This window comes from Dama dama, chromosome 5 (assembly GCF_033118175.1).
Source record: "Dama dama isolate Ldn47 chromosome 5, ASM3311817v1, whole genome shotgun sequence".
Lineage (NCBI taxonomy): Eukaryota > Metazoa > Chordata > Mammalia > Artiodactyla > Cervidae > Dama > Dama dama.
Window position 1 is genome coordinate 107,983,621 of NC_083685.1, and position 10,995 is coordinate 107,994,615.

The 10,995-nt window shown below is 48.5% G+C and overlaps 1 protein-coding gene across 4 annotated transcripts; it reads right to left on the reverse strand.

Annotated features, from left to right (window-relative positions):
• Window positions 1-1,465: 1,465 nt before the first annotated feature.
• SNX11 (sorting nexin 11) lies at window positions 1,466-10,078 on the reverse strand. 4 transcript variants are annotated; one of them, XM_061143834.1, is made up of 8 exons: window positions 9,818-10,078; window positions 6,493-6,547; window positions 5,965-6,051; window positions 5,570-5,670; window positions 4,189-4,284; window positions 3,748-3,960; window positions 2,927-3,002; window positions 1,466-1,824 (listed from the first exon to the last, which is right to left on the reverse strand). In XM_061143834.1, exons 2-8 carry the CDS (start codon window positions 6,532-6,534, stop codon window positions 1,720-1,722), a joined length of 720 nt encoding a protein of 239 aa, XP_060999817.1. In that variant the 5' UTR covers window positions 6,535-6,547; window positions 9,818-10,078; the 3' UTR covers window positions 1,466-1,719. The 4 variants fall into 4 exon arrangements, with proteins under 4 accessions (XP_060999817.1, XP_060999815.1, XP_060999814.1 ...); XM_061143832.1 differs by adding an exon at window positions 7,712-7,771 and having other exon boundaries at window positions 1,466-3,002; XM_061143831.1 differs by having other exon boundaries at window positions 1,466-3,002.
• Window positions 10,079-10,995: the final 917 nt, after the last annotated feature.

Consider the following 10,995-nt stretch of genomic DNA (forward strand, 5'->3'; position numbering starts at 1 on the left):
CACACACACACACTTCCTCCCACCAAACAAAAGGGAATCTATGACTTTGGGATCACTTATCCTGTGTTACAGGAGATGACTAGACTTGGGCCACATAAGTAACTGTCAGAAGAAAGATGACAAGGGGCTTCCCTGATGGTCTAATGATTAGGATTCTGTGTTTTTACTCTAGGGGGCAAGGGTTCAATCCCTGCTCAGGGAACTAAGATCCCACATGCTGAGCGGCATAGGCAAAAAAAAAAAAAAAATTAGTACGGTGACTGTAAATCAGACACAGAACCTACCTCAAACCCAAATTCTAACAAAAAAAATTTCCATTCTACAAACAGCTCAGCAGGCCACTGGCCCAGTAGCCCCCCATCTTCCCTACAGAGGCTATCAGCCATGGCAGCATCCATGTACACACCGGGACAGAGCAAGATGGGGGAGAGGCAGACGGCACTGCCGAGCCGGAGAGGAAAATCCATCTCTGCTGTTCTTCTGGTAACTCTAGGCCCGAGTTACTAGAAAAACTCTCCCTCCATTAGGACATCTCCTTCCATGGCCTACACTCAACTCTGCACAAGGCAGTTCCGGGACGGCGCCTGGCCTTAGATTAACTGAGGCCCTGCTGTATGCATTGCTGATAATGGACCATTAAAAAAGCCAGGAGTCAGAAAAGTCGCATCCGTGTCTCTGACCAGCTCCTGCTGTCCCAGCAGCCAACCCTGCTGGCAGAACTAGCTGCTGAGCACCAACTCCAGGAAGAAAAGGAGTGAACAGAAGAAGGCCAACCCAGCTTGCTGTTTTTTGGCTGAGTAGGGAATTGACACAGACCACCTCCGGCTCCTGTCTGGAAGTTTCGAGATCAGAGAGCTTCAAGCACAGCTGGGTTCACAGCTGCACCATTTGGAGCATTGGACTCATTAATATTCATGAGCCATCCCCACCAATCGGCAGAGCGGATGCCATTAGCTTAGCATCTGTCGGGTTTTTGTGAGGGCTGTGTATAGAGTTTTTTTCCCCTTTTAAATGAACTTCTTTTGACATTTTGGATTTGCCTCTGTAGGTTTTCTCTCCTCGCCTTGCTCTGCTGCATCATATAAAAGAGAGACCCAGGGGAGGCAGGCAGAGAAGAGAGATGAGTCCCAGCCAGGGCTCGGCATCTGCCTGTTGACAAACTTTATTTCTCTTTCAGCACCTGGCACCTCAGACAGGCTGCAAGGATGGAAGCAGCATCAGGTAAATTACACCTAACAAGGTTCGTGCCCATCACTGTGAGAAGGGCTGGATCCTGCCTCTTTGGAAGACAGTCCTTTCTCCAGTGGTGAACTTGAGCTGCACACACAATGCAGGAGCGCTGCCGCGCACAGTTCTGAACCATTATTTCCACGCTGATAAATTCATGATTTATGAAAGTAACTACTGCCAGCCCTCAATCCCTCCTCCACTGCTACAGCTTGTTAGACACCAATTGCAACAAGAGTCTTAAATACTTGAATTTTATTTCAGGCCAAAGCCCCGCAACTCTGAACTAAATGCCATGACAGTCCCACAGCATAGGCGAGTAGTAGACGAGCCGACGGACAGGGTGCGGGGGCCAGGGGAGGGAGGGGCGGGCGAGATGGAGAAGAACCACACACAGACGCCCGGGCAGATAAGCAGAACGCCAGCGGCACTCGTCTCCCCCAGCTCCAGCTCTCAGAGGAGAGAATTACGGCAGCAGGAGGGCAGGATGCCTCATTGTCTGAAGGAAGGCGTGTTGTTTCTCATCTCCATCCCCAGAGCCCTCTCTCCAGGCAGAAACAAAGCCCCCGCACCCCACTGGACTGAACAGACGGCCTCCTGCAACACAGCAGAGGGACACGAGGTGGCTGAAGCCCTGGGGAAAGGGAGCTGTTACTAAGGGAGAAGAAAAGGATTCAAACAAGAAAGGAGCTCAGCTAACCCTGCAGAGAAGACAGTCCATCTCGGCTTTATAACCAGAGAGGCAGGGACAGTCCAGGGTATCTTTCCCAACACAAAGCCCCCTGAACCGTTCCCTGTCCTTTGGCTGTGACCAAACCTTTCTTTTCTGTGGACAGCCACAAGCTATTTCACAGGTCTCAGGCCCCATACAGCCAGGCCGAGGTCCCAGGATGTGCAGGAAACCCCAGTGACAGGAGTCACAGCACCATCCCATTCAGTGGTTATGAGTGGAGGAAAAGAAAGGAGGTGGGAGAAAAAATATTCACACCCCCACACCCCCCACTGTTCATGCAAGGAGGTAGCAAGAGGCCAGCCTCCCAGAAACCAGTGCTCCAGGGGCTTTGGCAAAAACATAGCCAGTTGGAATACAATGACACAACAGAAACACAAGCATTTCTGTTGGAGCAATCTCTGATAAGGTAGCTTAAAATCTGCCGCCTACGCCTATGGTCCCCAACCAGTCACTTGAGCTCCTGGGCCCATTAACAAACATCTAAAGAAATTCAGCTTCCAGGAGAGTAAATATGGGGTTTGGCTCAGAACCAACAACTCCTGGGTCTTGTGCTTAACTTACAAACATCTGCACAGTGTCTTATCCCTATGGAAGAAGCCTGAAGAGTTATGACCAATCTCCGCAGAACCATCTTGAGCAGAGGCGGTGGTAAAACAGGAAGCTGCCCAGCCTCCCGCACCAGCCTGTGCCTAACCCCAGCTGAGCAAGTCTCGCTGCCCGCATCACCTTCATCCACCTCAGAGCAGAACCCAGAGCTCCAAGCAGAGCTCACTTTTCCAAAACTGTTTCCAACTGACCGGGGTCCAAAGGCACAGCATGGTCCCCTCCCAGGACTCTCCTCACAGGCTGAGAAGCAGAGATCCCCTCATCAGGTCTTGCAAAACCACAGCATGATGGAGAGGAGGTGGGTGGGAGAGTGGGGCTCTCCAAGGGAGGAGCCTCAGAGTCAATCACAGGAGCCCACACCTCAAACTGATCCTTTTCTTCCCCGGGAGGCGGTGAGGGAGAGCTCCTCCTGCCGGGTCTTGGGAGAAAGCAACAACTGGAAAAAAGTGGGAAAGGGAAAAGGAGGGCATGAACAGGTGAACAAAAATCAACAGACAAACACAAGTGAACGGACAACAAGGGAGGCCTATTCATACAAGGAAGTAGTATTTGGCCACAGAAAGGAAATCAAGTGTTGATATGCCCTGCAACACGGATGCACCAGGAAACGGTGCCAGTGGCAGAGGTCTGTCACAAAGACCACATGTATGACTCCATCTGTGTGACATGTCCAGAATGGGCAAATCCACACACACACACAGGAAGCAGACACTGGTTACCAAGAGCTGGGGTTTGGGGTTGGGGAGTGTGGGGAGTCGCTGCTAATAGGTACAAGGTTTCTTTAGGGGTGATGAAAATGTTCTAAAACTGACTGTGGTGACGGATGGCTGCTCGACCTCATGAATAAACAAAAACTACTGAATTGTACATCAAAGGGTGAGTTTTATGTATACGAATATATCTCAATAAAGTTGGTATCTAAGGAAAACGGAGGTTGGGGGAGAGGATAAAGAACCAAACAAACAAGAGAGCCTTTTCTTCTTTCTCCCCAGGTTGCAATAGGAGAGCCATCTCCCAGGGATGAGTCAGCACAGACCCAAGGCCCTCATGCATGGGATGACAGGGGCCCTCCTGAAAGGCCACCAATGCCGTGACCTTACTTTCTCTACCGATGGACACCTCACTGGCCCAGGTTACAGTAATCCTAGCCACTGATGTCTCAGAAAAGAGCATTCATTTACCTCTTAGGCTGGTCTCCTTTAGCCAGGTGAGAGGAGCCCCGTCTCTCTTCCTGGGCCCAGCCACAGTTCGACATAGCATAGCGAAGAATGGCATCAGAAACAGACATGGGGCTTCGGCCCTGTACACAGGCTTCTATTTCAGGCACTGAGAGCTGGCTTTGCAGGAAGAGATGTAACTGGCTGTCTGACAGGAGGACCACACTCTGCAGGACCCTGGGGCAAACACAGGTAGAACAACACAAAGCATCACGCCTCATAGCAGCCGTCCCCAGCCCCATCCTCTGAAGGCCTTCTGGCTTGAGTGAGTGCTGAAGGCACAAGGGTGCAAGAAAAGCATCTGACACAAACATGCCTGTGTGCTCCTGGGGGCCATTCTGCACAGCACACACACCCCTGCCATCCCCTCCAGGAGGCAAGTGCCAGCCCGCCAAGTCCACTCACTTTTCAAGAAAGTGCTGCAGACCTTGTCGTCGCTTCTCAATGAACTCATCTGAGCTGCCAAAGAAGGTTGACTTCCCAGGAAGTTCAGGTACAGGCCTGTGGGATCACACAATGTAACACATACCCAAGATAAGTAATATCCCAGTCACTCCAGTCCCTGATCAAGGAAATCCCCTAAAAAGAGACACAAATCAACACAAACAGCATTTGATAAGAGGGCAGGGGCAGAGGGTTAACACTGATGGCACGCCTGGTGTCAGGCACTGTGCTAAACGTTTACAGACCTTACTTCATTTATCCTTCTCGAAACCCTGTGAGAAAGATGTCAGCGTACCCATTTTAATGGTAAGGAAATAGAATCAGAGAAGTAAATTTCCCTATGTCACCCAGCTAGTAAGTAAGCAGCAGAGCTGGTATCTGAACCAAGTCTAGGACTTACACACTCCATGCTGCTAGACTACATTGTTTACAAAACCCACTCCCACCATCAACTACTATTTCAAAAGGAAGAAATGTGGACATGGAGACATGGAGGATGCTGGGTGTGGGTGTGGAAATTAAGGCCACCATCTCCAGTCCCAGAAGATCACATGTTTGGAATTTTCTAAAAGTAATCAAGTTGCAACAACTCATCCACAAACTCTTCGAGCCTCCCTAGCCTCTCCTGTGAAGCATGGCACATGCTTTAAAAACAACAGGCCAAAAAAAAAAAAAAAAACAGGCCAGACTAGAGGATGCAGGATCTGTTCAGAGGAAGTTCCAATTGGCTTATGAGGGCCTGACTCATGACAATAGCCTCATCAATCCCACATGTTAACTAACTGGCTTGGTCATCAACAAAGTCACCACAGCACCCAGCAACCATACTGTGTTGTAATCACTGTCATAAACTGCCTCCAGTTTTAGGGCTTATCTGCAGTCTGTAGGTGAGGAGTGAACAATAGTGCCTGTCCTATGGCTCTCAGTCTGTCGTAACTCTGGATAAAGGTCTCTACACAAAAAAGAAGAAGGGGAAAAAAATCACTATTTTTACATATCAAACTGACAGGAACACCATGTGTCAAATTAGTTCAGGTGCTAAAAAGTTCCTGATAACCAGTGAAGCACATTTACACAGCCAGCAGTACCTCTGTTTAGCCCTATGCATATAAAAAAAGAAAATCGTTCTTTAGATTTGTTTGGCTTTGTTAGGTCAAAATATTAGAAATGAGAACTCCGTCATTACTTTTTTTCACTGACTTGAAAACATGATTTAAGAACACATTTCTCAATGACCTTAGTACCTGGCATGCTGCCAAGTTTTCTTCATTGTAAACTCCAGTTGCCAAGGAAGAACCTGAGAAGCCAGTCTCGGACCCAAGAAGGAAATAAGAGAACTCACACTAAACCTGCATTTCTCTGGAGCTGCTTTCTCAGCCACACAAACTCCCGGTAGCGGCGGCGCACACAGGACGTCTTGGCGGTAAAGGCCTTGCTGTTGGTCTACAGGAGAAAGCATGTGAAAGGGTTTGGTGGAAAAGCCCAAGTTCACACGAACTCCCCATCATCCCTCTCACCAAGGACTCAAGTCACCAGGCCACAGTCCCAATCAAGGGGATCCAAGCAGAGCACAGTGCCACCCAGCAGCCTGAAAACAACTCAGGCAGACCCCAGGCTCTCTTTCCTCTCCTCCTTCCTTTTCTTCTGTCAATACCTCCATAAACAGGTTCTGCCTCAGGACTGGCCCTCAGCCCTGAAAGGTATATGGATCCCAATATCAAAGTCGGATACACTTACATGAAGGAATATCTTATAATCCACATAAGAATTCCAGGAGCCCTCATTCTGCACGCGGGGGTCCTGAACACGCACAGTGATCACCTCCTAGAGGTAAGAAATGCTCCTTCAGCTTCAGCTCAGCCACAAAGTAAGGTGGTTCCAGCACACAGGCGGCCAGAGTATTCCACTCTATGCCAACTTTCACTCGTTTGTTCATTTATTCATTCAATTCAGCAAATATTTATTGACCACCCTCTATGTGGCAGGTACCATGCTAAGGCACTGGGGGCAGAACAAGGACAAGAGACAAAAATCCTTGCACTTATGAAGCTTACATTCTAGTACCTTCTGATGAATAAAGTTAGTGAAAATGGAACCTCATTTCTCAGTCATGCCTTCACTACTGATTTCCCTCTTCTTGCTTGACTTTGAGAACATCAGAACCACTAAGGTATTACTGTCAGAACACCACCACCAAGCAGTATCTGGATCTCCCAAAGCCCCTCAAGCTTTCATCCAGATGTTCCCTGGAAATCACATGCTTACCTCCTGCTCTTGGTTCTCCAACATCCTACACCAAAAGCCCATTGGAAGAAAACATCTGATGAGAGACAGGAGATACAGGATCAATCTCTGTTAGTATGCATCTACACTCACCTCTCTTTGCCAGGGTAAAATCTTGAAAAATTTTTAATCGACCCCCCTGGGGAAATCCAGGCAACTTTTTTTGTTCTTGTGTAAAATTTAAGAGGAAGCAAAAAAATCCCCCCACATGAGCTACCGTACACAGTCGCTCAGTCATGTCAGACTCTGCAACCCTTTGGACTGTAGCCCATTAGGTTTCTCTGTCCCTGGGGTTTTCCAGGCAGGAACACTGGAGCAGGTTGCCATTCCCCTCTCCAGGGGATCTTCCCAACCCAGGGATCAAACCCATGTCTCCTGCATCTCCTGTTGCAGGATTCTTTACCTGCTGAGCTATTGGGGAAGCCCCCCCACACACATGAGCAGGGGGCCAAGCTAAAAGCCCTGAGAGATTTACCTCCCTTCTCAGACCATGGCAGGGACTCAGAACCAGGCCACCTCTAGCCAAAACACGTTCAGGTCAACAATGTCACCTCAGGCGGCCAGAACTGGCAGGCTGAGCTGTAAAACCTTTCTGCCTGAGAACTGCTGGGCCCACACAGCACAACTCTCTAACTGAGCCTAACATCGCCCCCTCCTGGCTATCTAGAGAAAACCAAAACCCCACAAACGCTGAGGCTTCTGCCTCCCTTTGTCTGCTAAGCACACACAGGACCCAGAGGCAGATCTGAGTTGGAGAGTTCCTGGGGCACCTGAGCGGGTTGCCCGGTTGTGACCTTCTCTTAGCTAATTCCATTTCCAGAACCCAAGCCAATGGTTCTAATCATTTCCTCTCAACATGCGGTTTGTACCTCTGCCCAAGCACCCCAGAGCTGCACAGGTCGACTCAGGATGTTTTCCGCTCCTTTGCAAAGATTCATTAAAGCCTAAGCCACTGATTTCCCCCAATGTGGCAGTTTACATGCGCAGCAACATCGCCCACTCCAACAAGGGGACCATGAAGGCTGAGGTACAGGGTTACTCAAGTCCAAAGGGGCCCATGATGTCACCTTCTGTTAAAATACAGCACTAATCTTGTTACTCCTAGAACCACTTCAACGGCATCCACTCTGGCTGCTGCCTCCACCCCCTTCTCCTCTCTTAAGAGCGGAACAATAAGGTTTAATTTCCCTTTCCAATTTACCTTGAAATGAAAACTGACTTCAGCCAATATGTACTGCCAACAAATGATCCAGGCTGGCTCCTGGGAAAATGAGACTATCTCTAAGCTCTCCCGGTCCTCCCCCCATGCCCATTCACACACCCACTCATTTTTACAGTCCCACAATTAATTTTAAACACATTCTCTTATTAGTTCTGCCTTACCATTAGAAGAGCATGTAATGAGTTTCCTTCTACTTTATGTTGTGCTAACACAAAGCTAACATTTCAGGAAGGGAGGAACTCGTGTACACCACAAAATTAGCAGGGCACACAGCTTTCCCAATCTTTTCTAGAATACCAGAAGGTCTCTCCACACACAGACACTGCATGCAGAGATGAAGCTGCATGATATAGGACAAATCTGGGCTACACAGCCCAGCAAACTGGAAATGCTGTGATTGCAGCGCCATATTAAATAGTATACTTGCTGACATTCTGACTTTTCATCTGATGCAGTCACTAACCTGAAGGGACCCTGAACTGAAAGGTGGGAAATCCCAATTCCATAACAACTGATGTATAACACCCTGGATGTAAGCAGTCTAATGGCTGTAACCAGAGAGAGCAGGTAGACTCAGTGTGAACAATTAATCTCCTCAGATTAAAACAAAAATTTTTTTTTCTCTTCTCATTTCAGGCCATTTGGTATATTCCCAGCACAGGAGCAGAGTTAAATACACTGAAGTGTCTTTCCACAAAATTAAGAGCAGGAAAGATGACGATAAGGAAATCCACACACTAAGTGAAGCTCATGAATCTCCAGGGCCTTGAAAAGTTTGCCAAATTCAGGACCATAATTCAGTAACTAAATGGTCATCACTCTCAGGCTCAAGAAGAGTGAGCCAAAGGCTCTGAGAGCAAATGTCTCTCCTTTCTTTTGGAACTCACACCACTTAGAAACAAACAGCTATAAACTGGCTTTAAAAAAAAATGCTATACACTTAATCCTAAGAGTAAAGGGCACTTAGAAAGCTTCCAATGTCACTTTCCTTAAAAACACTGGACAAACACAAAAACCTAGACTTCAAGTAATAATTTCTAGCAACTACTATTCTCCATCAGCTTCCTCCCTGTAGATGCCACTCCTCAGGAGGAAATGAAGCATTTCTGCCCTTGGAGGGAAAAGAGGAAGTTCTTAATTTTAGCTCTATGATCTGGGAGATGGATCCCTGTGTCACCCAACTAAGGATAGAATCAGTGGCCCTCTCAGCTACTTATGCAGCGCTAACTACATTTCCTGGGCCCTTTCAATCGCGTCTGAAGTTTATTTTCTCCACCCGTACCAGCACCAGTATCTCTGGGGGAAATCCAGTTGTTTGTTATTTATAAAGTAGCCTGTAAGGCTTTCCAGTGTCTAAACAATTCCAGGCAGGAAGTCAAGGCTTTAGCTCCACAATTTTCACTTCCATTTAAACTAATACTTCAATACTTTCTAAAACTTCAGGAGACATGTTAAAAAAACAAATCCGGTGATAAAAGTATATAAGCCGCCGAGACTCCCATCCCTTCTTGCTCATTCTTCAGCCTTGGTGCCGTATAGCAACTCAAAAAGCTCTCCTTCTGAAACACCCACAAGTAGCAAAAGTAGCTCCCCCAGGTCTGACCAACATCAGCCCGTTCTCAGCCAAGCAGCTCTGCTCCATCGTTTTGTTCATCTGTAACTTGCCACTCCTTCTACTTGCAGCTAAGTAACAAAGGCAACCACAATCTAGCGCAAGAGCCTCCTGTGTCCCCGAAGAATACTTGCCATTACTCCTAGTCCCAGTGTTTGGGTCAACGTAGCAAACTCCTGTATTCCTTACGAATGAGGAGCCAAAGGACGACGTGGTCCTTATTCCCCTCTGCCTAATAAGCTTGGGGAGTGGGAAGGAAAGATGCTTTATATATTTTATAAAAATAAATGGAAAGCCAGGTTTCCTTCCTTGGATCCGGACCAAGCACCCGTCTTCATCCCGGGAGTGAGGCTGCTCCTTTCCTAGGATGTCCAGCAAGGTCCCCACCTCAAGCACCACTGCTGACGCTCAAACCCATGGCCCTTACCAGAGAATAGCACCCACTCCCCGCGACTCCTTCCACGCCCCCTCACCTGAGAGCAGCGCCCACTCCCCACAACGACACCGCCAGCGCCCCACCATATAGTAAGAGTCCCGGCTTCTCCTTCCGGGTGAGCGGCCGGCGCCCCGGTGCACGACGGGAGAAGGCTGCGGGCACGCCAATCCCTGGTGCCCAGGGCGCCCCGCCCCCGCAGGTCCTGGCTCTTAGTGGCAGGCACCTCTCGCGGCGGTGCACTCCGCACCGCCCAGGCCCTGGCTGGAATCTGGATCCCGCACCTCTCTCTTGGGGCGCTACTTGGGGGACGAGAGCGAGGGGAGGAGCAGGGGCTCTGACGTCCAATCCGGAGCCGCGTCCCGCCCATTGTTGTTAAGCGCAGCCAATCAGTAGCCAAGAAGCGTCCCCGAAAGCCCAAAAGTGGGTCCAGGAGCCGAGAGGTGTGAAGGGTTGGTCAGAGGTGCTGAGCGTGGGAGAGTCAGGAATGTGGGAGCCTTTCTCAGTCTGGAGAGAGTGCCCATTTGAACCCTGTAGGTTTCGGTTCTCCGGCGGAGTTATCAAGGGATCGCCCACTCAGATTCGAAAACTCGATTGTCCTAGCGAAAACCGAACTGCGGACAATCCTGCAAACACTGCAAGTTCGTTCACTTGAGAGACAAACATAAGGAAGGATCGCGCAGCTAGTCAGTAAAGAAGGAAGAATCCGTTGACTATGATGAAGTTTTTTTTTTTTTTTTTTTTAATACTGTTGAAATGTCTTGGCAAAGGTTAATTTCAAGGGGAAAGTTACAGTCACAAATACAAGCTCTGGAGTTAGAAGATCTGGGCACAATACCCAGCACTGCAGGACCATGTGGCCCTAAACTGGTCTTAAATCTTTTTCTTAGTTTCCTCTTCAATAAGGTGCAGATAGCTCAGAACGTAAGGTGCATTTAAAGCAACTTTTGTCAAACGTTTTTGTCTCAGAATCCCTTTACATTCTTACAAATGATTATGGACTCCCAAAGAGCTTTTGTTTATGTGGGATGTTCACTGGATTGGACATTTAAATTGAGAAATTTAAAAGCATTTATTAATTCACCTAAAGCTAATAATGGACTTCCCTGGTGCCTCAGATGGTAAAGAATCTGCCTGCAATGCGGGAGACCTGGGTTCGATCCCTGGGTTGGGAAGATACCGTGGCGGAGGGCATGGCAACCCACTCCGGTCTTCTGG

Coding starts and splice junctions, on each gene's coding strand:
- SNX11 (XM_061143831.1), bottom strand. CDS start 6,534: ATGGGCTTTTGGTGTAGGATGTTGGAGAACCAAGAGCAGGAG. Junction 5,671..5,964: donor ATTATAAGATATTCCTTCAT/GTAAGTGTATCC, acceptor TTTCTCCTGTAG/ACCAACAGCAAGGCCTTTAC. Junction 3,003..3,747: donor AAAGGAGACCAGCCTAAGAG/GTAAATGAATGC, acceptor ACTTTTTTCCAG/TTGTTGCTTTCTCCCAAGAC.